Below are 27609 nucleotides of genomic sequence, written 5' to 3'. Positions count from 1 at the left end.
AAGTTAAGGGGGTCGATATTCTCTGTCTCTCTTTCTCTCTCTCTTTCTCCCTCTCTCCTTCTCCCTCTCTCCTTCTCCCTGTCTTTCTTTGAAAAGTTTGCGTTTTCAAAAGGCCATCTATGAGTTATATTTTTTCAACCTACTTAGGACAACGTGCCTCCCATGAAGGAACACTCGAAACATGCTGAGATGGAAGTGGAGCACACGAAAAGAGAAATCCGGACTTGCGGTTCAGTGGGCAAAACTTTCCCAAATTCATTCATTTTAACTCCTAATTTAGCGTGACACCCTTTCACTTTTTGTACATCCTTTCAATCCTCACTATTTAAATTAATCCGCAGATATGGGATCAGAACACAAACCACATTCTCACTGGAGGAAATTTGCAATATACTGGCAACAGGTGAGTCAACAATATGCTATCATTTGATAATTGCTTCAGGATACAAATAATGAATTATTTTCAGGATTATATTCGACTAACAATGATCATCTGCTGCAGATCATCTAACTACATTAAGAATGGCACTTCAGACTATCACTTGGATGAGCGCCTTCCTCTGCGTCGCGCACGTTTGCTCCATGCCCATGCCTTGCCAGCTACAAGGACAGCTGGTGCGAATAACCCACAACCTACTGAGAGACATGGTACATTTTTTAATTTTATTTTGTCTTGAGAAGTATTATCCACCTATGTATAACTGAATAGCTCAACGTGAATGTTGTGTTTTCTCTTTCTTTCAGGGGGGTAATTTTCCTCTGGAGTGTCTGCAGGAGAACGTCTTCATGGCATTCCCAGCCACCGCATTTGCATCCTCCGGCGCGCCACAGGTAAGGGCAAGCGAGCATATCCAAATGTTCTTTACAGCATGAATGAGTATTTGCAACCGTTAGGAATAGAAAGTAGATAACTTTAAACTGCCATTGATGTTATTTGAAAGTATTGTTGTTGTCCGTTTCAGTTGGGCAGCAGTGGTGCTAAGGCTATTTATGAGACATTGAAGAACATCGACATATTGTTTGAAGCTGACGACCTGCCTACTCAGTGGGACCAACAGAAGTTGGAGAATTTTCAGAATATTGTATACCGCCAGATTGAAGAAAGCAAATGTGTGAGTTACTATGTCAACTCACATCGCTTAACTGTTTAATTGTGGTATTGTGACATTTTTATTATTATTCAGCGCTTGCCTTTTTCTTTCTGGCAGATGATGGGCAGTGTGGATACAAGTGATTATCTCATCAGGACAGAAGGACTGAATACGTACTTTGGGAACATTGCAGCAGTCCTAAAAGAAAAGGTAGACTATAGGTTAAACACATACAGACACATTGTTTTGATAATATCTCTACATTGGACAATATTACCATACATTTCCCTAACAGATTATTTGTATTTTCACAGAATTTCAGTTACTGCGCCTGGGAAGTGGTTCGAAAAGAGCTCCTGTACACCCTACAGTTCATTCTGGAACACAACTCTGATAGCCTTCTGTGGGCCAACAGAACATGAACTTGAACTTGCAGAACATTTTTGGAATTGTGTTTTACAATTGTACATGATTTTAAAAGCCTACTATTCTACAATCACGTAATGTGCAACGTCAAACAGAAATATTATACATGTATTTATTTATTTATTTATTAAGGTTATTTATTTATGTATATGCCTATTTATGAATGTATTGATTTATCTATTGGAAAATATGTTGCTCTTCATCAAATGTTAAGTTAATAAACATTTGTATACTTTGAAATCTTATTAATCTGAGTGCTCATTCTGTAGCCCAGTCTGTCGGTGTGTGAACATTCATATTTCTATTAAACATGCTCAGGACATATGGATGTCAGTACTATTAGTCCTATAGCCTACGGGTCCTGCACATGTGCAGAAGCTTCAGGACCTTTAGCTGTTGGGAGGAAAGATCCGTTTTTTACATTGCCTGTTTTTATTTCACATCATTCTTTCAATAATCTCACCAGTCAAAACATAACTAACCAACACTAACACTTTGATGAAATCAATTCACTTTAAGCTGTCACTGTAGGATCAATATTGGTTTGTTCTTTACCTCTAGAACACAACTTGAAACTTCAGGAGGAGGAACCCAAGTGGTGGACCTGGTTTCATGAGGAAATAATGAAAATAATGAAAATCTTTGTACCATTGTTCTAGTTTTAGATGCACATTAGGATAACATTATGTCAACTGTAATATTAATTAACTGTATTATTTTGGTTTTATTTCGGAGGGTCAAGCAATGGCGACAAGGTTGTCAAGCCAAAACGTGAAACTGTGGGGAGACTTTCTCTCTAACCTCAAAGAGAAACATGCTTTTCTTATGCTATGAGAAAGCTTTTTAGAATGTAGACCTTTCCACATTACTCTGTAATCTTTATTTAAATGTTCAGACTGATCTCTCTTGTCTCCTTCAGTCTTTGTACTGGATATTTTTGGGGATTTCAAGGTCTTGATACTGTAATTGCGAAAAACATGTATCAAATGCATGTGTCAACAATGAATGTGTATGGTTGGCTATATTTTTCACTTTGAATGTTCTAGAGTGAAAAGTTATATCAATGTAATGGACGGACAGACAGACAGACAGACAGACAGACAGACAGACAGACAGACAGACAGACAGACAGACAGACAGACAGACAGACAGACAGACAGACAGAAAGTCGAGGCTAAGTGAAAGTGATGAAGGGATCTGAGACCAGCAGTGAAGCCTAGCCGTATTGGCGGCTCCATAACATGTATGGTCAAATATAATTTTTCATTTTTCCTTTGTAAAGAAAAGGACAACGTTCCAACAAATCATGTTGTCACTGCTCGTCAAAATTGCATCACCAGTTGGTGGAAGTTGGTTACGTCATTGTTGAAATGAAAAGATGAGAGACTCAGACGTCTCCCTTTCACTTTTAATTTGAAGCGCAACACTAAGGACTTGCAAGAACCCCACGAAACAATATTTCGGACTAACTTGGGAACGTAACCAACTAAATTGACCTATTATATGGGTAAATGTCATAGTTTGGGGTTTTATTTCGACTTCGACGATTTTGTTACCAGACTTTTTTTGAATTTGTTTTTTGCGGTTCACGCGAAGTTAACGTCAGTTAAAAGCCTAGCTCGCGTATAGCTTATTCTCGCGAATAGCCTATATCTAAATAAAATAACCTATATTGTTGTGGTTAAACTATCATTCAAAGCTGGCATTTGTTCGTCCAGAAGTCGGACAAAACATGGAATTCCTTTGCCTACATGTGCTGGAGTCTGAAAAGTTAAAGCCCCCGCCTCCGGTAGGTTAATCGGGGATATTCTCCATACAGTTTTCGCTTTCCCATCTCCAAATAAAACTACTTAAGAGCCAAAATGTTCAAACTCAACTGGGAATATAAGAGCAAAGCAAACTACTATTTACAATGTATACAATGCAGAGTTGGACGTGTTTTTTTCAATTTATTTGCAGTATGCAGAGCGTGTGTCATTGCTGTGACTGGATCCAACACCACTACGGTCACTTGAGCTCAGAATACCTTTCCCTGCTGGACCAGATGGTGAGTTATCAGCACACTGTAAGAGGAGACTGAATGCATGTATTAAGGACAGCAAAACAACCAACCTATCAAAATAGTATTGTGTTTCATGTTCAGCCTTTATGTTAGAAGACTGTAATCTATATTAGAGTAGCCATAGTAAAAGGGTGCTAGGCTATAATGACAGAGCGACCACGAGAGGCTATATACATTAGGCCTATACTGTCCTTGCAGTATAAGCTATACTTTTAGACGCGTGACTTAATAAAATACTATATTGGTTGTATTCCAGGGAGGAGACATCACAGAGCAGGATGCCCCTGTCTTTTTCCCAACATCACTTTACAGACACATTGATGACGCCGGGGTAAAAACTAGAATTTTGACTTTTCATGTTCTGATATTAGTATAGCGGTCTTGAGCCAATGTTATATTGATGCCATAATTGAAGCCTATACTGTTTCTAATCTTCTTTTTACATGTTCATGTGTAGTTTGAGGACCAAGTCAGATTCCGGAACGAGACCATCTATCAAATCACAAAACTGTTTGATGGGAATATGAAGGCTGTCACCTGGGACAAGAAAAACTTGGACGATTTCCTCAACATTCTAGAACGACAATTGGAGAACCTTAAATCCTGTGTAAGTAACGGGTCTATTTATAGTATAATCCCTGTTTAGGTCAGGGCTCTCCAACCGTGTTCATGGAGAGCTTCCCTCGTGTAGGTTAACGCTCCAACCCCAGTTGTAACTAACCTGATTCAGTTTATCAACCAGCTAATTAATCGGCTGTGATAGATTAGGATTGTAGTGAAAACCTAAAGGACCGTATCTCTCCAGGAACATGGTTGGAAAGCCCTGCTTTAGGTGTAGACTACTAACTGTACAAGTGAGAAAATCTATGTGGGCTATTATGTTCAGTGGGAGGCTAATGTTTTAATTTTGTCCAACAGGTATCACCTGCCAAGAAACCTGAGAGGAGACTGAAACGCTACTCCAAGGAGTTGAATAGGAAGGTTCTGAGAAAAATGGTGAGTTTGGTTTCGGATGGCAACGTGTTCAATACATCTAATCAAATGAATATAAACTAGGCTAAGCAGGAGCAGGTTTGAAACACTGTTTTGGGTTCTAGGGCCATATGTATTAAGCATCTCAGAGAAGTGCAGATCTAGTATCAGGTCTCCTCTGTCCTTATTTATAGTGATCTGAAATGCAAACTGATCCTAAATCAGCACTCCTACTCTGAGAAGCTTCATACATTATTACATACGGCCCAGCCCTTTGTTGTTCTAGACAATATGATCATTATATGACCAGAAAGTCAACACCACTAATATGTACATTTTCCTTTGTTTTTCAGAACTACAGTGCACAGGCGTGGGAGCTCATCAGGAAAGAGACGAGACGTCATCTGCAAAGATTGGATATTTTTAAGGCAAAGATTCACTGATCATCCGGACTCATCTCAGAAGCTACGCCCTTAACAGTTTATAAAGAATACACACAATCACGTGGGACCCTGTTAGTCTATTTATTATATTTGAATGCATAATTCATAATTTTTTATTATTATAAATTTATATTTATATTTTGTATGTCCCTTTTGTACCTATGTTGAACTGAACTGTATTTCCTGTCTGCTTGAATAACCTGTGAAAAAAATACATATTGAAAATGTGTGTAGTTGAATTTTACTGTGTCTCTTTCTGCTTTTTCAGTGTGTCACACTTATTCTCAGTGGTGGAAAAAGTACCCGACTATCATACTTGAGTAAAAGTAAAGATACCTTTATAGAAAATGACTCAAGTAAAAGTAAAATTCACCCAGTAAATTCTCCTTGATTAAAAGTATTTGGTTTAAAATATACTTAAGTATCAAAAGTAAATGTTATTGCTAAAATATACTTAATTGTCAAAAGTAAAAGTATAAAGCATTTCCAATTCGTTATATTTAGCAATCTAGACGTCACCATTTTCTTGTTTTCCTTAATTTACGGATAGCCAGGGGCACACTCCAACATTCAGATGTAATTAACAAACGAAACATGTGTGTTTAGTGAGTCCGCTAGACCAGAGGCACTAGGGATGACCAGGGATGTACTGTTGATAAGTGCATGAATTGGACAATTTTCCTGTCCTGCTAAGCATTTAAAATTTAACGATTACTTTTGGGTGTCAAGGAAAATGTATGGAGTAAAAATAATAATATTTTCTTAAGGAATGTAATGAATTCAAAGTAAATTCAATAGTAAATTAAAGTACAGATAACCCCAAAAACTTCTTAATTAGTACTTTGATGTATTTTTACTTAAGTACTTTACACCACTGCTTATTCTACATGTTTGACCTGTTTAATACATAGAAATGCACCTGTTGTAGACAGACAGGGTGTCTGAGGATTGCTCTCACCAGGTCGGCTCAGCAGAACACCCAGACTGTGGTTGCCAGGATTTGTCCTCCTCTGCAGCTGGTCTCTGAGAGCAAACGCTTTGCTGAGAAAGGAGACAGTTGGCTATCTTTGTGTAACCCGTAGAGACAGTATAAATATGCTGAGGGGGAAATACCTCGTCAGAGCTTCTGACTAACTTCCACATGAAGCGCTGTTTGTCTGTAATCTCTCCGCTGGCGTGAATAGACATAAATTGATTTAATCTTGACTTTGGGGTCCTTAGTGGTAATTTCCCCGATTTGTGAAGACAATGTATTTTGTATAATTTGTCCAAATTTCGTTCTTGTCTAAAACCAATGAGAATGGTTTTATCTAACCATCTGAGGGGATGCAGATTAAACTTGCTGCTGATCGTCAGTCACATGATGTTCTACTTTAAGTTTATACACCACATGACCAGAAGTATGTGGACACCTGCTCATCGAACATCTCATCCCCCTTTGCTGCTATAGTAGCCTCCACTCTTCTGGGAATGCTTTCCACTAGATGTTACTTGAAACATTGCTGCGTCGAGTTGCTTCCATTCAGCCAGAAGACCATTAGTGAGGTCGGGCCAATCTCAACAAACCATTTCTGTATGGACCTTGCTTGGTGCACTAGGGTATTGTCAGGCTGAAACATGATAGGGCCTTCCCCAAACTGTTTCCACAAAGTTGGAAGCACAGAATTGTCTAGAATGTCATTGTATGCTGTAGCGTAAAGATTTCCCTTCACTGGAGCTAAGGGGCCTAGCCCGAACCATGAAAAACAGCCCCAGACCACTATTCCTCCTCCACCAAACTTTACAGTTGGCACTATGCATTCGGGCAGGTAGAGTTCTTCTGGTATCCGCCAAACTCAGATTTGTCCGTCGGACTGCCAGATGGTGAAGCATGATTCATTAGTACAGAAAACGTGTTTCCACTGCTCCAGAGTCCAATTGCAGCGAGCTTGACACCACTCCACTCCAGCCGACGCTTGGCATTACAGAATCAATGTAACAAGAATGAACACCATGAGAGAAAAGGAAAAGATAAGCTAATACCACTGCACTATACTCTCGAAATAGGTTACTGTTTTCTTGTTTTTTATATTCAATATTGAATATGGGGCGGCAGGTAGCCTAGTGGTTAGAATGTTGGGCCAGTAACGGAAAGGTTGCTAGATCGAATCCCTGAGCTGACAAGGTAAAAATATGTTGTTCTGCCCCTGAACAAGGCAGTTAACCCATTTTTTCTTATGTTTAGTCCAATGTTGGTTTTGACATACTTTGGAACAGTACAGTGTCTCTTTACATGATGAACATTGTTTCAGGTTCTCAAATGAATCTTCTCTGGCACAATTTTCACATTTCTGAGACTTTTTGGTAGCTACGGTTAACACTCGTCCCTCAGCGGTAACCCTTCCCCATTTAAAGGGGCCTCTCTTGATGGTCTGACTCCCCGGATTTTACATCCAGCTTGAAAATGTTCTCCACTCCCACATCGGAAGCAGTGTGTGCAGCGTGCATCTGTTCTGGCCCGCTGGCAGACAAAACACCTCCTTGGAGCTTGAGCAGAGCGGTTGGTATACAGGTTAGGTGCATATTGATGCTGCGCAGGGTCAGGTGCTTGGGGCTGACTGTAGTTGCTGTAAATCTGGCCTCCTAACTGGAGGTGGGGCATAGGCACAAGGCAGTGACTGAAACATAGGCTGCTGTAATGTCTCCTTAATCTAAGCAATCTCTGCACTGAGACCTTTTAGAGAAGCTACACCTGTCTTATGTTCAGCTAACTCTGTTAACAGTTCTGCGGGTATCTTAGCTTTGGCTTCCTTCACAGGACACTTTGCAGATGGCGTATCTTCTAACTGGACTACACTTACCGTTGTAGCAGGCTGTGGGGCATTAAACTGCCTTTTGTTTCGTCTTTCTATCTCATTAGCACAAGCAATGTTAAGCTTCTCTAGCAAAACCTCATCTGATGTTTCGCTATCTAGCAGGAGAGGCTGCATGTCTATCCTGATACTGTCACTCTGGAGACCTGTAAGGACTGTGTGTAAACACATGCGCTGGACTGGAGCAGGGTTATACTTAAGCCCTGATTCTGACTCCTGGGATGCAAACAGTACTTTTTGCCTCAAATCTAAGACGCGCATCAGGAAGCTTTGAGGGGTCTCCTTGCTATGCTGTGCTTCTGAAGCTAGCTGTTTGTAAAGCTCTGTTGGACTCTTCTCTTGGAAGTGGGAACGCAGGATACATCTAAGTGTGGGAAGAGTTAGCTGGGGTTTACCTTCCAAGTAGCTGCGTAGCTGTGAGCCTGGAGAAATAGCCCTGACTACTGCGTCTACTATTTCTACCTCAGGATAGCCTCTGTTAAGTCCATTCTCGATCTGATGGGCAAGGCTGAAAAAAATCAGTTTATCTTTCTGGCCCGGTTCACCTATCTGACCAGAAATTTTAAACTCTTTGCGCAAGTATGAGCTGGGCTGTGCACTGGGTGAGAGCGGCACGCTCACCTGAAGATTGGCATAGGGTTGGGGCTGACGCAGAGAATCACTGGCTTTAGCTGCAGTAATCTGCTCAGTTCCCACCCCTTGTTGTGGGGTTGCAGTTCTCAGTTCCTCTATTATGTGATGTGTTCCGGCTCTTTCAATATCATGGTCAGTTTGCCCTGTTTCGTTATCTATGCCACTGATCATCTCTGTCATTTTGTCTTTAAGTAGCAACAATTCCGACATGCCGCCATCTTCTAACTCTGCAACTTCCTCTCTTTCAAGGAACATCATAATGTGAGTCATCAATGATATGCGGGATTTGTCTTGGACATCTCTTCTCTGTTCGCCTGAGATGTCAAGGAAATCACATATCTCTAGTAACTTGTCTTTAGTCAGGGTGTGCAATTCTCCTACTACCTCTTCCTGTAGTTCTTCCAAGGCGGTCGTCATGTTGACAGAACAGGAGGAACTTTTACTGTGCAGGAGTTGACTCTGAATTAGATGGTCCTTACTGTCTCTGATGGTCGATCAATGGCCTCAGCTGACACGTACTTAACCACCAACTTCCAGCTCTCCTCGAACAGCAACACTTTCCTCACTGCAGCCTGCCTGAGTTGTTATGTGGGGATTTAGCTGGCTCGGAATTCAGCGACCAGGATGTGGAAACTGGACATCTGAGCAGCCATCTCAGCAGAGCCTCCAAAAATGTTACGCCCCTGAAAAAGGGGAGAAATAATCACGAGTGATACGGTATTGTTTCCTCACTGAAAACTTTTACTGCAATAAGGAAAAGACCCGATTTCCCTGCGAACTTGGGTGGAGACCAGAGCAATCGATCTCAGGCTCATAGATTAAGAGCATTTAGTAGATCACAGATGAACACTTTTCCCCTTCAATTAGGCACCACAAAATAAAGTAATCAATATAACGTTTACACATTCCTTTTACAATTCTTACCCTTTGTAGCTTGATGGGTTTTAACTTTTTAACACAATTATATGAATGTTATCAATCTCTATCAACTAATATAGAATGCATGATCTTTTTAACCTTAGATGTTTTAAGATCCTCACATACTATGAACTTACTAATGTCACATTTGCATAGACATGTATGAAAACTTAACTTGCTGGACAAAAAAACATTCTTATTAATTTCACTATAGAAAAAAAAGTGGGGCTTGTGAAGGGAAGCTAAAGCCTGAACCCTGCAGACTTCTTCACCACAAAGGAATGTTTTATAGCTTCACGTACAGCGATACTTCGCTTTATTCTATGATGGACATCTTCAGCAACGTAGGTATCATATCGAATCAAGATTAAGATAATCGGTTGTTGATCATTTCGAAAGTCTGTTTCACTTAAATATTATGAAAAGAACCATGGATCTGTTGAAATAGTAGAGTTTCTATCTGACTCTGTTCTGTTGAGGCACAGCTGACTCCGATCGGTGCAGGTGGACGCAGTTTATGTACCAGTCCACTAAATTTTGCACCAGTCCGCTATTTGGTGTGCACAATTTGATTCTCAATATATCTCATTATTAGGCCTACATTTATTTTATTTTATTACAGCACATTATATGTCACCAATGCTTTCATTCTCTGCACCACAATGTTTAATTTAAGGTTACTATTCCAATACAGTTCACTTTATTTCAGGGTGGACAGTTTCCAGTTCTGTGTCTAAAAGAATCGAGCGCATGTTTCCAGTGCAGGTTTACAGGAACACACAGGCAGGATACACTTCAGTATCATATAGCAAGATTTTAATAGCCTAAACTATAGTATATGATATTTTACAATTTCAAAATGATAAATTGGAAGTTGACCCATGGAATTTATGAGACACCCTAATGCCTAAACCCCTGTTTTCTTTTACACAGGTGAGGACGTTTCTGTAGTTGCATTAGAGGTTTTGAGATATATGGCCCAATTATTTAATGGCCTGACTCCTGTCACGTGGAACAAGGAAACACTGAACCTGTTCAAAAACAGATGACCTAGTTAAGTTAAGAAATTAGAGGGATGTGTAAGTATGATCCCTCATGGTGTAGCCTAAGCTATATTTGGGGGGCAGACAATAATTGGCACAGGTCTTTAATTTGTGATTTCATCTAAATTATTTTTGTATAATATTTTCAGAACTTTAATTAATGCGGAATTAATTCACAGACCACCATTTTATTGTCACCAGGTCGGGTGTGGTGTTGGGGCATCCTCTGGAGATGGAGGGTCGGTGACAACAGGCAACGCGTCATGAAAACACATTTCGACAAGCTGAACACCGTCTTGAAACAGAAGGTGGGTCCAATATCAAATGTCCTTGAAAAGAGGCTAAATTAATCAGAGGAAATGTTCTAGATCACCACAAATCGGATGAATTTTGCTGCCACAACTCACATGTGAAACATGGAACTTCCAAACGCCGTTTCAGTCGACGGATGCGTTAGTGTTTCACCTGCTGTGATTGAGTTGACTCTAAAACAATTATGTATTGTATGCGCTCCAGGAACACAGCGCATGCGCATGTGAGATCGTGGGGGTTTAGGTTTGCTCCAAACTGGTGCAGATTTAAAAATTCCTCGACAGCAGAGTCAAGCAGTGAGGAAGAACAGGTCTGTTGGACAACCACACAATCATCATTGGAGACATGTGACATGTACATGAGGCTGGCTAATAGATCGATGGATGATATATTTACTGTCTGATTGATTCATGTACATGTGAAGGCTATTAAGGCTGTTATTCATTTATTTATATTAAAATTAAATGAAAAAAACATGCATCTATTATCATATAGTTTGTATTATTTTTACAAATTTTGTCATCCATGCATTCATCCATTCAGTCTTTCATGCATTCATGTGTTCAAAACAACGGCGAAGAGAGTCTATGCACTACAGATTAGCAGATGTAATATATTTATTTCATACCACGACTGTAGGCTGCGAAATAAACCTGTTGACCCATTTAACAACATTTGTAATTAACTGACTGCACAAATACAGTGGAATTCATCTCAAGTTTTAAAATAATCATTAATTTGTTGATTGGCCAACAGTCATGAACAATCAATGCTATGATCAGTTAGTTCATTGTTACAAGGTAACATCATATAAAGACTTAACATAAAAACTGCATAATCAGAAATCTACACCTCCAATTAACGTCTTAGTCATCATCCTCATATGATTCTATATCTGAATGGGATTTTCATGGTTAAATAAAAGTTTAGAAAAATATAGCTATAACCATCATTAGCATCATCATCATTCACATTCGGTCAAATTCACACATCATCGTCAAGGCAAAATTACGGCATATAACTCTTTTTTTAAACAAAAATGAACTAACATTAAAAAGACCCTTTGGAATTTACCGAATCAATTTAATAAGAATGAAGCGCATAAGAGAAAAGGAAAAGTAATTCCCCTGCAGGCTGGCAACACCACCGCAACACCACCGCACTCTACTCTCCATTTTAGAGGCGGCGGCTTTAGTCTTCATTCAACACTACCAGTTACTCTATTAATAAAACGTGTTTTTATTTCAAAGATTTGCAATATTAACACTGTTCAGTAATGCTTCAGACTGCACTACCGGATTAAAAGAGAGTCGACAACAGACTAAACGTGTGTGAGCAAAAATGGATCTCCGTGCTACTCCTATCAAAAAAACGTTTCACACAGAATCTGAAAAATGTGGTGTGCAATGTCCAAAACTACAGCATATTTATATTGAACATGGCCCTCATTTCATAGGAGAGATCCATGTACCATTGTATTATAGAAATAACAAATCAGCCATGGTTTTCTTAGTATTTAATATTCAATATGGGCAACATTTTAACACCTGCTGAATATGTTAGCATGAAATGCATTGCTCAATGCAATTCTCTTCATATGAAAACTGTTGACTTGATAGGCAAACATTTTCTGATTAGTTTTACAACAGAAAAATTAAGAATAAACCCCCTGAAAATTGGGGCTTATAAAGGGAAGCGAAAGTCTGAACCATGAAACCCTTCTTCACCACAAAGGGATTTTGATACCTTTACGTAGCGATACTTGTGTCATATAAAATGGGCATCTTCAACAATCTAGGTATCATATCAATCAAGATTAAGATAATCGGTCGTTAATCATTTATAATAGCTGTTCCATTCAAGTTCTTATAAAAGAAACATGGCTGTATTGAAATGGTTGAGCATTTGCCTAACTCTGTTCTGCCAAGGCACAGCAGCATCAAAACCTTGCAGGTGGACGCAGTGTAGGTTGGGGAAGCTGAACGATGTGAGCATAGGCATGCTCTCAGATATGGTGAGGAATTTAAACTGCACCAGTCCGCTATTTGGTGTGCACAAATTGATGAGCAAAATTCGCAATAATATTCAGATTTCTATTTTGCATTATAGCATATATTTTTAAGAAATGCTTTCACTTTCTGTACCACAATGTTTAATTTAAGGTTACTATCACAAAATAGTTTACTTCTTGATATTGATATGAATTCTATTTCAGGGTGGACTCTTTCCACTTATGTGTGCAGAAGAAAACGTCGAACAAATGTTTCCAGAGGATCTTTACAAGAACACAGAGGTAGGAAACACTTCAGCATTTTGATAGCCTAAGTACAGTATAATTTAAATACAGTATGGGTAATTGGGAGTTTAAAACCACTTATTTAGACACCCAATGCCTAAAACCCTGTTTTATTTTATCCAGGGTGAGGACGTCTATGTGGTTGCATTGGAGGCTATGCGATATGTGGAACAATTATACAACAACAGTCTGACGTCTGTCACGTGGAACAAAACAGAACTTAATATGTTCCAAAACGTCATATATCGTCAAGTTCAAAACTTAGAGTTATGTGTAAGTATGAGCCCTCTTGTGTAGTCTATAGGTTATACTCTGGGTGTACAAAACATTAGCAAGACCTGCTCTTTCCATGACATAGACTGGCCAGCTGAATCCAGGTGAAAGCAATGATCCCTCACTTGTTAGACCCACTTCTATTGGTGTGGAGGAAGGGGCGGAGACAGGTTAAACAAGGATTTTTAAGCCTTGAGACAATTGAGACATGGATTGTGTATGTGTGCCATTCAGAGGGTGAATGGGCAAGACAAAATATGTCTTTCACGGGAGTATGGTAGTAGGTGCCAGGCGCACCAGTTTGAATGTGTCAAGAACTGCAACGCCGCTGGATTTCTCATGCTCAACAGTTTCCCTTCTGTATGAAGAATGGTCCACCACCCAAAGGACATCCAGCCAACATGACACATTTGTGGGAAGTATTGGAGTCAACATGGGCCAGTATCGCTGTGGAACACATGCCCTGACGAATTTAGGCTGTTCTGAGGGTAAAACGGTGTGCTCAACTCAATGTTAGGAAGGTGTTCCTAATGTGGTGTACACTCTGTGTATTTTTGGGGCAGACAATCGTGGGCATTGGTATTTAAATAATTTAAACACTTCAAACACACCAAATATGTTTCTAATATTTTCATAACCGTCTCATAAGACATAATTAATGCACTCACCAGCATTTTATATTGTCTCCAGGTCGTAGGTGGTGTTTGGGAATCCTCTGGAAATGGATGGTCGGTTACTCTGAAAACATACTTCAACAAGCTGAACACCGTCTTGAAAGAGAAGGTGGGTCCAATTTCAAATGTCCTCAAATAGAGGCTAAATTAATCTGAGTAAAAGTTCTAGATCACCAGAAATAGGACTCATTTCAATGCCACAACTCACATATGAAACTTGGAATTGCCAAGTGCCGTTTTTATGTCGATGGATGCGTTGGAGCAACAACACCTGCAGTGGTTGAGTTGACTGAAATAACATGTATATCTTGTACGCTCTCCAGGAACACAGCGCATGCGCATGGGAGATTGTGCGAAAGGAGATTCGCGAAAACTTGGTGCAGTTCAAGAAATTCATTGACAGCAGAGTCAAGCTGTGAGGAGAACCAAAGAATCATCATTGCAGACGTGACATATTCCTCAGGCTGGCTAACAGATTGATGGCTCATATATATACTGACTGACTGACTGGCCGGCTGCTTGATTGACAGAATGACTGATTTATTTATTTATTTATTTATTTATATTGGTAGACTGATGTGTACACTATGCATTTATTTATTCGTGTTTTATTTATAATACAATTAAATAAAAAATACATACAACTAATCTCATATTGTTTTCATTCACTTATATAATTAATTCATGCATTCATTTTTTTATAGACCGACTTTCTAAAGGGGAACTCTGACATTGAAACAAAACCAAAGCACACTCAACCATTATTTTGTAAATAGCTGAGAGATGGTGTTGAAACAAATAACCACTGTCACAGAACTATAGATGCAAGGAAGGATGATCCATGAAATCACAATTCTAGTTTTATCTACATTTTGAAGATATACAGTGGTTGATAATATTTGCATTGTTTCAACCAATGGTGTAAAACACGTTGGCACATTGGTTTGTTGTGTTGCAACACAATCTCACACTCAATTCGTGCAAATATGTACGAAAAGTATTTTGCATATTTCAAGCATTTTTGTGCGTTTTTGTGTGGCTTAATTTGTGTGAAAAGATACACATTTTGTGCTACTTAATACGTAGGAAAATACACACATTTTTGTACGATTTCATTCATTAGGAACAAACTTTTTCGGGGTCAAACTTTGGAACAATCTTTTGAAAGTTATTTGAGCAATGCTTGATGAGCAACTGCCTTTTTTATGTCTCATATATACACTGCTCAAAAATATAAAGGAAACACTTAAACAACACAATGTAACTCCAAGTCAATCACACTTCTGTGAAATCAAACTGTCCACTTAGGAAGCAACACTGATTGACAATACATTTCACATGCTGTTGTGCAAATGGAATAGACAACAGGTGGAAATTATAGGCAATTAGCAAGACACCCCCAATAAAGGAGTGGTTCTGCAGGTGGGGACCACAGACCACTTCTCAGTTCCTATGCTTCCTGGCTGATGTTTTGGTCACTTTTGAATGCTGGCGGTGCTTTCACTCTCGTGGTAGCATGAGACGGAGTCTACAACCCACACAAGTGGCTCAGGTAGTGCAGCTCATCCAGGATGGCACATCAATGCGAGCTGTGGCAAGAAGGTTTGCTGTGTCTGTCAGCGTAGTGTCCAGAGCATGGAGGCGCTACCAGGAGACAGGCCAGTACATCAGGAGACGTGGAGGAGGCCGTAGGAGGGCAACAACCCAGCAGCAGGACCGCTACCTCCGCCTTTGTGCAAGGAGGAGCAGGAGAAGCACTGCCAGAGCCCTGCAAAATGACCTCCAGCAGGCCACAAATGTGCATGTGTCTGCTCAAACGGTCAGAAACAGACTCCATGAGGGTGGTATGAGGGCCCGACGTCCACAGGTGGTGGTTGTGCTTACAGCCCAACACCGTGCAGGACGTTTGGCATTTGCCAGAGAACACCAAGATTGGCAAATTCGCCACTGGCGCCCTGTGCTCTTCACAGATGAAAGCAGGTTCACACTGAGCACGCGACAGACGTGACAGAGTCTGGAGACGCCGTGGAGAACGTTCTGCTGCCTGCAACATCCTCCAGCATGACCGGTTTGGCGGTGGGTCAGTCATGGTGTGGGGTGGCATTTCTTTGGGGGGCCGCACAGCCCTCCATGTGCTCGCCAGAGGTAGCCTGACTGCCATTAGGTACCGAGATGAGATCCTCAGACCCCTTGTGAGACCATATGCTGGTGCGGTTGGCCCTGGGTTCCTCCTAATGCAAGACAATGCTAGACCTCATGTGGCTGGAGTGTGTCAGCAGTTCCTGCAAGAGGAAGGCATTGATGCTATGGACTGGCCCGCCCGTTCCCCAGACCTGAATCCAATTGAGCACATCTGGGACATCATGTCTCGCTCCATCCACCAACGCCACGTTGCACCACAGACTGTCCAGGAGTTGGCGGATGCTTTAGTCCAGGTCTGGGAGGAGATCCCTCAGGAGACCATCTGCCACCTCATCAGGAGCATGCCCAGGCGTTGTAGGGAGGTCATACAGGCACGTGGAGGCCACACACACTACTGAGCCTCATTTTGACTTGTTTTAAGGACATTACATCAAAGTTGGATCAGCTTGTAGTGTGGTTTTCCACTTTAATTTTGAGTGTGACTCCAAATCCAGACCTCCATGGGTTGATAAATTGGATTTCCATTGATTATTTTTGTGTGATTTTTGTTGTCAGCACATTCAACTATGTAAAGAAAAAAGTATTTAATAAGATTATTTCTTTCATTCAGATCTAGGATGTGTTGTTTAAGTGTTCCCTTTATTTTTTTGAGCAGTATATTTATATAATAAACCAAACGTGATAACAACCAGACATTGTTAATCAACCAGGTTGTCACCAAAATAATTATATTATAATAGAAACCTTAGATTGTTTTTTTTACTTGTATTAATGCCAATACTGTTTTCTATGCTTGTTTTCTCTTAAATCTTCAGAGTACTGTTGTATTTGGAGTCAGAAAGACCCCTTTTTTTCATGTAGGTAACCGTAGGACTATACAATTTTCTTCATAATGCATTTCATAGTTCGTGGAGACTACATTACACAATTTTCTTTATATATGTATTCTTTAACTTCTTAGGGCTATAATTTTCTTTATTTATTCTTTAATAAGGGTTTTTCTTTATTTTTACTATTTTCTACATTGTAGAATAATAGTGAAGACAACAAAACTTTGAAATAACACATATAGAATCATCTAGTAACCAAAAAAGTGTTAAACTATTCCTAGTCAAAGCTTATCCAGCTGGGAAAAGAGAGAAAGTTGTCAAAATGTATGTAGTGCTTGATGAACAGAGCAACAAATCTCTGGCCAAGACAGTTTTTGAATCTCTTCAAAATCAATGACAGCTCTGCTCCATACACCATGAAGACCTGTTCTGGGGTAACAGAGACTTCAGACAGAAGAACTTCATGGTGGAGTCTATAGACGGACACATGCAGCTCACTCTCCCTACTCTGATAGACTGTGACATGATGCCAGACAATAGGCCATGCAGGCCATGAACCGTCTCAAATCACTTCGCAGGACTTTAGACCAAAAGCCTGACATGAAACGTCATTTTATTCTTCATGCAAAAGATGCTGGATAACGACCAAATCAAATATTCTCCGCCACTAGAGGGAGACAAAGAACGCTGGTATCTGCCCATACTTGGAGTTTACCATCTACAATAACCTGAACATGTAAGAGTGGTGTTTGACTCCAGTGCTAAGTGTCAAGGAGTTAGTGGCACTAACGGCAGATGTGCAACAACTGTTTAACTGTTTTGGAGTACGTGAGGATCACAGAGGTTACTTAAGGTTTCTCTGGTAGACAACAACCCAGATAGGAACATAACTGAGTACAGGATGAAAGTGCATGTATTTGGGAACAGCCCCTCACCAGCCGTAGCCATCTACTGCATGAGATGAGTAGCTCTACAGGGTGAGAAGGAACATGGGTCAAAACCCAAGCAATATGTAGTGAGGATCTTTTACGTCGATGATGGACTGACATCAGTAGCTACTATAGAAGAAGCTATCAACATTCTAAGAAAAACACAAGCAATGTAAGCGGAGTCCAACATGAAACTACACAAGATTGCATCCAATAGCAAAATAGTTATGGAAGACTTCCCCATGAAGTACCATACTAAAGACTTAAAAGACCTGGACCTCGGAGTGGATTCTCTCCACCTTTCAACAGAGCCTGGGACTTTCCTGGAACCTGGAAACAGACAGCTTCACATTCCAGGTGTCCTACAATGAGAAGCCATTTACGCAGAGAGGCATCCTGTCCACAGTGAGTAGTCTTTATGACCCCTTGGGTTCGTGGCTCCAATAACAATGCAAGGTAAAGCCTTAACTTCTCTAGGGTTGGGGGCACTATTTTCACCTCCGGATGAAAAGCATGCCCAAAGAAAACTGCCTGCTACTCAGGCCCAGAAGCTAGGATCTACATATAATTGGTAGATTTGGATAGAAAACACTATAAAGTTTCCAAAACTGTTGAACTAATGTCTGTGAGAATAACAGAACTGATTTGGCAGGCGAAAACCAGAGAAAAATCCATCCAGGAAGTAGGATTTCTTTATTTTTGTAGTTTTCTATTGAATGCCTTTACAGTATCCATTGACTTAGGACTCTAATTGCACTTCATATGCCTTCCACTAGATGTCAACAGTCTTTAGAAATTGTTTCAGGCTTTTATTCTGAAAAATGAGGGAGTAAGAGCACTCTGAATAAATGGACACTACAGTGGCCTAGAGATTTTTCATGCGCGAGACCGAGAGCGCGCCTTTCTTGTTTACCTTTTATATCGATTGTTTAGGCTAAAAACAACCTTAGGATTGATTATAAACATTGTTTGACATGTTTCTACGAACTTTATGGATACTATTTGAATTTTTCATCTGCCTGTTGTGACTACGTTTGAGCCTGTGGATTACTGAACAAACCGCGCAAACAAAACAAGGTTTTTGGATGTAAAGAGAGACTTTATCGATCAAAACAAACATTTATTGAGTAAATGAATGTCTTCTGAGTGCAACCATATGAAGATCATCAAAGGTAAGTGATTAATTTTATCTCTATTTCTGACTCTTCTGCTTGGAGGTTACTGTTTGTAATGATTTGTCCGCTGGGCGCTGTTCTCAGATAATCGCATGGTATGCTTTCGCCGTAAAGCCTTTTTGAAATCTGACCCCGTGGTTGGATTAACAAGAAGTTAATCTTTAAACCTATGTATAACACTTGTATGTTTTATGAATTTTTATAATGAGTATTTCTGTTTTTGAATATGGCGCTCTGCAATTTCACTGGATGTTGGCCAGGTGGGACGCTAGCATCCCACGTACCCTAGTGAGGTTAATCAGAGAACTCTCTTCTGACCACAGTGAGTGTCATGGGGAAATCAAAATTGGCCCCTCGACCGGCCCACACTATCCCACGCCAAGAACTGTGTGTGGCTGTGCTAGCTGTTGAGATGTATGAAATGATCAGAGACTAAATGGACATTGCTGTAACACAGACAGTAAGATAGTTCTCGGTTACATCCACATTGTCACCAAAAGATTCTATGTGTTTGTTGCCAAAAGGGTAACTCACATCAGGAAGTCTACCCATCCAGATCAGTGTTGTTATGTAAACACTGACAGCAATCCAGCAGACCACGCAACCAGGCCCATACTAGCTGCGCTCTTAAAGCACACCAGTTGGTTCTCAGTTCCACCTTTCCTGACCCAAGCAAACTCAAGTGAGCCTGAGACCATCAATTTTGACCTTGTAGAGCCTCCTGCAGATGCAGAGATTCGACCAGATGTCACAGCCTTCACCATTAAGGTTACTGGAGCTCAACTTGGCTCTCATCGCTTTGAGGTTCTCAAGCTGGAAAGCTCTCAATCGAGCCACAGCACGACTCATTCATGTTGCCAGATCCTTCCATGAAGGCGCGGACAACACCAACCGCAGAGGCTGACATGACTGTAATAAACCATGCAGTACAAGTGAGTTGTCATAAGCCACAACAGCAATCTTTCACTATGTGCAACATGAAGCCTTCAAAGAGGAATTCAAATGCCTTGAAAAAGGAAAAGAGTTCCCAAAACAAAGTACACTCAAAAAGCTGAACCCAGTGATTGATGAGGATGGGTTGCTGAGGGTGGGAGGCCGCTTATCCTCTGCCGACATGTCACAAGACGAAAACATCCTCTCATCATCCCACGGACACATCATGTCACCACTTTGCTGGTAAGACATTATCATGAGCAAGTGGCTCACCAGGGCCATCATTTTTCAGATGGAGCTATTCGAGCAGAAGGCTTCTGGATTATTGGGAGCAAACGTCTTGTCTTTGGTATCATCCACAAGTGTTTCACCTGCCGCAACGTTAGAAGGAGGTTCCTTGACCAAAAGATGGCTGACTTGCCAGCAGACAGACTCACATCTGAACCACCATTCACCAGCGTTGGACTTGATGTGTTTGGACCATGGAATGTCATAACTCGTTGCACTAGAGGTCAGGCCAGGTCGCAGTTGTAAATGAGAACTTGTTCTCAACTGGCCTACCTGGTTAAATAAAGGTGAAATTAAAAAAATATAAGAGGTGGTAGTGCAGAGTCCAAGAGCTGGGCGGTACTTTTTACATGTATGTCTACTAGAGCATGGACATATTGAGCTCATCGAATCCATGTCCACATCCAGCTTCATCAACGCGCTGAGGTGTTTTTTCTCTGTCCGTGGTCCAGCAAAAGTGCTACGATCCGATCGAGGTTCAAACTATAGGTGCCTGCAGGGAACTGGGAATCTAAACAAATGACTCAGAACTGACTAAATACCTCTCAGACAAGGGATGTACTTGGATATTTAATCCCCCACACTCGTCTCATATGGGTGGTTCTTGGGAGAGTATCATTGGGGTTGCCAGACGTATCCTAAATGCTATGCTGTTTCAAACGGGCACCACTCGTCTCACACATCAGGTCTTGAGCGCTATTATGTCTGAATTTAAGGCAATAATCAATGCGAGACCCCTAGTGTCAGTGTCAACCGACCCTGACATGCCTGCCATTCTCACACCCTCAATGTTACTGACACAAAAGACCAGCACTTCCTCAGCCCCTTCTGGATGCTTCAGCATGAACGACCTTCATGGAAAACAGTGGAAGCAAGTCCAGTGTCTCGCTGACACCTTTTGGAAAAGGTGGAGATAGGAGTACCTGACAACGCTGCAGAGACGCAGAAAAGCCAAATGTAAAAGTGGGAGATGTCTTATTGAAGGACAGTAAGGCGCTCAGAAATGACTGGCCAGTCAGCTTGTGGTCAAAACCTTTCCCAGTACTGACAAAAAGGTTAGGAAAGTTGAACTAAAAATTGTCAAGCACGGGGCTGCTAAGGTGTTTCTGAGACAATATTTAAACGTTTTCAATATTTTCATTCAAGAAATGTTAGCCTTAGGAGTTTTATTTTAGACTTAGTTGTTAGCTATCTGTCTAGTTTGCTTGGGAACGCATTTCCAGGGAAGAAAAGAGAGACTGAAAAGAATGGAATACCCTAATCCTCAGCTATGTTCAATGTCATCAGCAATTTCCAGTGACAAATGCTCAGTCTGAAGACATTCAGCTCTGGGTTTCACAGCCCTATAATAATAATAATAATAATACAAGTTATAACACCATACAAATTGTGTTTTTACAACCTCTGGGGAATAACATGTTGGGCAAAGTGGTATAGGAGAGACTGACATGACCCCTAACTTTAGTTCAGTCTTCGCCAATGAGAACCAAGAGGGACCTAGTTTCGTATTTCATGACTGAGAAAGGCCTCCATTCTACCCATATCATGTGGATCATTGTCAGGTTATTTGATAGAGCGCATTCGGAAAGTATTCAGACCCCTTGGCTTTTTCCATATTTTGTTACATTACTCCTTATTCTAAAATTGTTTTTTTTTTTATTGTCATTGATCTACAAAAACACCCCACAATGACAAAGTGAAAACAAGTTTAGGCATTTTTGCAAATTAAAAATAAAAACAGAAATTCCAAGACTTTTCAGAGGGCTGGCCGCCCGGCCAAACTGAGCAATCTGGGGGGAAAGCCCTTGGTCATGAAGGTGACCGTTTCAGGTAGCCTTCCACAAGCTTCCCACAATAAGTTGGGTGAATTTTGGCCCATTTCTCTTGACAGAGCTGATGTAATTGAGTCAGGTTTGTAGGCCTCCTTGCTCACACACGCCTTTTCAGTTCTGCCCACAAATCTTCTACAGGATTGAGGTGAGGGCTTTGTGATGGCCATTCCAATACTTTGACTTTCTTGTCCTTAAGCCATTTTGCCACAACTTTGGAAGAATGCTTGGGCTCATTGTCCATTTGGAAGAGCCATTTGCGACCAAGCTTTAACTACCTGACTGATTTCTTGAGATGTTGCTTCAATATATCCACATCATTTTCCTACCTCATGATGCCATCTATTTTGTGAAGTGCACCAGTCCCTCCTGCAGCAAAGCACCACCACAATATAATGCTGCCACCCCTGTGTTTCACAGTTGGGATGGTGGTCTTCGGCTTGCAAGCCTCCCCCTTTTTCCTCCAAACATAACGATGGTCATTATGGCCAAAATAGTTATATTGTTGTTTCATCAGACCAGAGGACATTTCTCCAAAAAGTACCAACTTTGTCCCCATGTGCAGTTGCAAACCGTAGTCTGGCTTTTTTATGGCAGTTTTGGAGCAGTGGCTTCTTCCTTGCTGAGCGGCCTTTCAGGTTTTGTCGATATAGGACTCGTTTTACTGTGGATATAGATACTTTTGTACCTGTTTCCTCTAGCATCTTCACAAGGTCCTTTGCTGTTGTTCTGGGATTGATTTGCACTTTTCGCACCAAAGTAGGTTAATCTCTAGGAGACAGAACGTGTCTCCTTCCTGAGAGGTATGACGGCTGCGTGGTCCCATGGTGTTTATACTTGCGTACTATTGTTTGTACAGATGAACGTGGTACCTTCAGGCGTTTGGAAATTGCTCCCAAGGATGAACCAGACTTGTGAAGGTCTACAGTTTTTTTTTTAGGTCTTGGCTGATTTCTTTTGATTTTCCCATGACGTCAAGCAGTTTGAGTTTGAAGGTAGGCCTTGAAATCCATCCACAGGTACACCTTCAATTGACTCAAATGATGTCAATTAGTCTATCAGAAGCTTCTAAAGCCATGACATCATTTTCTGGAATTTTCTAATCTGTTTAACCTGTTGGGGGTAGGGGGCAGTATTGACACGGCCGGATAAAAAACGTACCCGATTTCATCTGGTTACTACTCCTGCCCAGTAACTAGAATATGCATATAATTATTGGCTTTGGATAGAAAACACCGTAAAGTTTCTAAAACTGTTTGAATGGTGTCTGTGAGTATAACAGAACTCATATGGAAGGCAAAAACCTGAGAAGATTCCTTACAGGAAGTGCCCTCTCTGACAAGATCTTGTTCTTCTTGTCTGTTTATTGAAGACTGAGGATCTTTGCTGTAACGTGACACTTCCTACGGCTCCCATAGGCTCTCAGAGCCCGGGAAAAAGCTGAATGACATCGAGGCAGCCCCAGGCTGAAACACATTTGCGCTTTTGGCAAGTGGCCGATCAGAGGACAATGGGCTTAGGTGCGTGCACGAGTCGACCACGTGCTTTATTTTCTTTTGTCTTTTTACCTAAACGCAGATTCCCGGTCGGAATATTATCGCTTTTTTACGAGAAAAATTGCATAAAAATTGATTTTAAACAGCGGTTGACATGCTTCGAAGTACGGTAATGGAATATTTAGAATTATTTTGTCACGAAATGCGTCGTGCTCGTCACCCTTCTTTACCCTTTCGGATAGTGTCTTGAACGCACGAACAAAACGCCACTATTTGGATATAACTATGGATTATTTGGAACCAAACCAACATTTGTTATTGAAGTAGAAGTCCTGGGAGTGCATTCTGACGAAGAACACCAAAGGTAATCAAACTTTTGTAATAGTAAATCTGATTTTGGTGAAGGCTAAACTTGCCGGGTGTCTAAATAGCTAGCCCGTGATGGCTGGGCTATGTACTTAGAATATTGCAAAATGTGCTTTCACCAAAAAGCTATTTTAAAATCGGACATATCGAGTGCATAGAGGAGTTCTGTATCTATAATTCTTAAAATAATTGTTATGCTTTTTGTGAACGTTTATCATGAGTAATTTAGTAAATTGTTAGTAAATTCCCCGGAAGTTTGCGGGGGGTATGCTAGTTCTGAACGTCACATGCTAATGTAAAAAGCTGTTTTTTGATATAAATATGAACTTGATTGAACAAAACATGCATGTATTGTATAACATAATGTCCTAGGTGTGTCATCTGATGAAGATCATCAAAGGTTAGTGCTGCATTTAGCTGTCTTCTGGGTTTTTGTGACATTATATGCTAGCTTGAAAAATGGGTGTCTGATTATTTCTGGCTGGGTACTCTGCTGACATAATCTAATGTTTTGCTTTCGCTGTAAAGCCTTTTTGAAATCGGACAGTGTGGTTAGATAAAGGAGAGTCTTGTCTTTAAAATGCTGTGAAATAGTCATATGTTTGAAAAATTGAAGTTTTTGTATTTTTGATGAATTCGTAATTCGCGCCATGCCTATCATTGGATATTGGAGCAGGTGTTCCGCTAGCGGAACGTCTAATCTAACCACACTGTCCGATTTCAAAAAGGCTTTACAACGAAAGCAAAACATTAGATTATGTCAGCAGAGTACCCAGCCAGAAATAATCAGACACCCATTTTTCAAGCTAGCATATCATGTCACATAAACCCAAACCACAGCTAAATGCAGCACTAACCTTTGATGATCTTCATCAGATGACAATCCTAGGACATTATGTTATACAATACATGCATGTTTTGTTCAATCAAGTTCATATTTATATCAAAAACCCGCTTTTTACATTAGCATGTGACTAGCATGTGACTAGCATTCCCACCGAACACTTCCGGTGAATTTACTAAATTTCTCACGATAAACGTTCACAAAAAACAGAACAATTATTTTAAGAATTATAGATACAGAACTCCTTTATGCACTCGCTATGTCTGATTTTAAAATAGCTTTTCGGTGAAAGCACATTTTGCAATATTCTGAGTAGATAGCCCGGCCATCACAGGCTAGCTATTTTGACACCCACCAAGTGTGGTACTCACCAAACTCCGATTTACTATTAGAAAAGTTTGATTACCTTTGGTGTTCTTCGTCAGAATGCACTCCCAGGACTTCTACTTCAATAACAAATGTTGGTTTGGTTCCAAATAATCCATAGTTATATCCAAATAGCGGCGTTTTGTTCGTGCGTTCAAGAGACAATCCGAAGGGTAAAGAAGGGTGACGCACCCGACGCGTTTCGTGACAAAAAAATTCTAAATATTCCATTACCGTACTTCGAAGCATGTCAACCGCTGTTTAAAATTAATTGTTATGCTATTTCTCTCGTAAAAAAGCTATAATATTCCGACGGGGAGTCGTTGTTTTCGTTCAAAGAGAGAGAAAGTAAACATGGTGTCGGCTCGTGGACGCGCCTCCAGTCTCATTGTCTTCAGATCGACCACTTACCAAATGTGCTAATGTTTTTCAGCCATGGCCTGCAAAGCCACCATTCATCGTTCTGGCGCCTTCTGAGAGCCTATGAGAGCGTTAGAAAATGTCACGTTATGCCAGAGATCCCCTGTTTTGGTTAGAGATGATCAAGAAGGCCATGAAATGGTCCTCAGAGAGCGCTTCCTGTTTGGAATCTTCTCAGGTTTTGGCCTGCCGAATGAGTTCTGTTATACTCACAGACACCATTCAAACAGTTTTAGAAACTTTAGGGTGTTTTCTATCCAAATCAAACAATTATATGCATATTCAAGTTACTGGGCAGGAGTAGTAACCAGATTAAATCGGGTACGTTTTTTATCCGGCAGTGCAAATACTGCCCCCTATCCCCAACAGGTTTTAAGCTTGAATGGGCTAGTGATTGTGACAGCATGCAATTCAAAGGAGGGGATAGACAGATGGGTCAGGGGAGAAAGAGAGAATGTCCACTTGGGAGAGATGAGGATTCCAGTGCCACCACCCAGCTGACCAGATGCTCTCGGGGTGTGCGAGAACACGTGGTCAGACAAGGAGAGAGCAGTAGGAGTAGCTGTGCTTTCTGTAAACCGGGATAACTTCTATAATCAACATTCTTTACTGTCTCATCATACGGTTTATTTATGGTGAATCAAACAGCTAGGCTACTCAGTTGTCCCATCTCGGGTGGCTGTCAGGAAGAAAAAGAAAGTCACAACAGACTTAGCGTGGGAGGAAAATATGATCGCTGTGCCACGCCTATTGAAACAACTTTCTGGTTAACCCTACACAGAATCTGAAACATGTGGTGTGCAATGTCCACAATATTGACCATGGCCCTCATTTGCTAAGATAGAGCCCTGTAACATTGTATAAATAGGCTACTGTTTTATTAGTATTTCATATTCAATATTACCTGCTGAAATACTGCTTTCTGACCCCATGAAATGCATTGCTCCAATGCAATTCTCCGCAAAGACATGTATGAAAACTGTTAACTTGCTAGACAAAATACATTCTTATTAATTTCACAACAGCATAATTAAGAATCACCCGCTGAAAAGTTGGGCTTATAGAGGGAAGCTAAATCCTGAACCATGCAGCCTTCTTCACCACAAGGAATGTTTAATACCTTCAAGTTCAGCGATACTTCGGTTTATTAAATCAGATGGGCAACTTCCTCATTATTATGGAAGATGGACAACTTTAGCAATGTAGGAATCGTATCGAATCAAGATTAAGATAATCGGTTGTTAATCATTTCGAAAGTCTGTTACAATTAAATGATATAAAAAGAAACATGGTTCTATTGAACTAGTTGAGTATCTGCCTGACTGTTCTGATGAAGCACAGCAGAATCCGATTGGTGCAGGTTGACGCAGTTTATGCACCAGTCCGCTAAATTTTGCACCAGTCCGCTATTTGGTGAACTCAATTTGATGCTCAATACATCTCATTATTAGGCCTACATTTATTTTACTTCATTATAACACATTTAATGTAAACAATTATTTCGCTATCTGTACCACAACGTTTAATGTAAGGTTACTATTCCAATACAGTTCACTTTTTGATATTGATATGACTTTATTTCAGGGTGGACAGTTTCCAGTTCTTTGTCTAAAAGAAAAGTCGAGCGCATGTTTCCAGAGCATGTTTACAGGAACACACAGGCAGGATACACTTCAGTATCATATAGCAAGATTTAAATAGCCTAAACTATAGTATATGATTTTTACAATTTCAAAATGATAAATTTGAAGTTTATCTTTGGAATTTATGAGACACCCTAATGCCTAAACCCCTGTTTTTTTTTATACAGGTGAGGACGTTTCTGTAGTTGCATTAGAGGTTTTGAGATATATGGCCCAATTATTTAATGGCCTGAATCCTGTCACGTGGAACAAGGAAACACTGAACCTGTTCAAAAACAGATGACCTAGTTAAGTTAAGAAATTAGAGGGATGGTAAGTATGATCCCTCATGGTGTAGCCTAAGCTATATTTGG

At 40.5% G+C, this 27609-nt stretch overlaps 3 protein-coding genes across 5 annotated transcripts; all 3 read left to right on the top strand.

The window, feature by feature from the left end:
* Positions 1–522: 522 nt before the first annotated feature.
* On the top strand, positions 523–1513 carry LOC101448043 (IFNc). Its single transcript, NM_001279097.1, is given in 5 exon segments — positions 523–648; positions 745–831; positions 963–1112; positions 1209–1301; positions 1406–1513. Coding segments are annotated over 5 exon segments (564 nt in total).
* Positions 1514–2917: 1404 nt separating this feature from the next.
* On the top strand, positions 2918–5233 carry LOC106600969 (interferon a3). 3 transcript variants are annotated; one of them, XM_014192777.2, is made up of 6 exons: positions 2918–3306; positions 3477–3564; positions 3836–3910; positions 4037–4186; positions 4498–4575; positions 4905–5233. In XM_014192777.2, the coding sequence occupies exons 2-6, from the start codon at positions 3478–3480 to the stop codon at positions 4992–4994; spliced, it is 480 nt and encodes a 159-aa protein (XP_014048252.2). In that variant the 5' UTR covers positions 2918–3306; position 3477; the 3' UTR covers positions 4995–5233. The 3 variants fall into 3 exon arrangements, with proteins under 3 accessions (XP_014048252.2, XP_014048251.2, XP_014048253.2); XM_014192776.2 differs by having other exon boundaries at positions 2918–3564; XM_014192778.2 differs by lacking the exon at positions 3836–3910 and having other exon boundaries at positions 2918–3564.
* A 5470-nt stretch (positions 5234–10703) lies between these two features.
* On the top strand, positions 10704–14469 carry LOC106600967 (interferon a3). The gene is made up of 4 exons (XM_045716049.1): positions 10704–10748; positions 13172–13321; positions 14012–14104; positions 14319–14469. Exons 1-4 carry the CDS (start codon positions 10704–10706, stop codon positions 14412–14414), a joined length of 384 nt encoding a protein of 127 aa, XP_045572005.1. The 3' UTR covers positions 14415–14469.
* Positions 14470–27609: the final 13140 nt, after the last annotated feature.

This window comes from Salmo salar, chromosome ssa03 (genome assembly GCF_905237065.1).
Source record: "Salmo salar chromosome ssa03, Ssal_v3.1, whole genome shotgun sequence".
Taxonomy (NCBI): Eukaryota; Metazoa; Chordata; class Actinopteri; order Salmoniformes; family Salmonidae; genus Salmo; species Salmo salar.
This window is presented reverse-complemented; position numbering and strand designations above follow the sequence as displayed.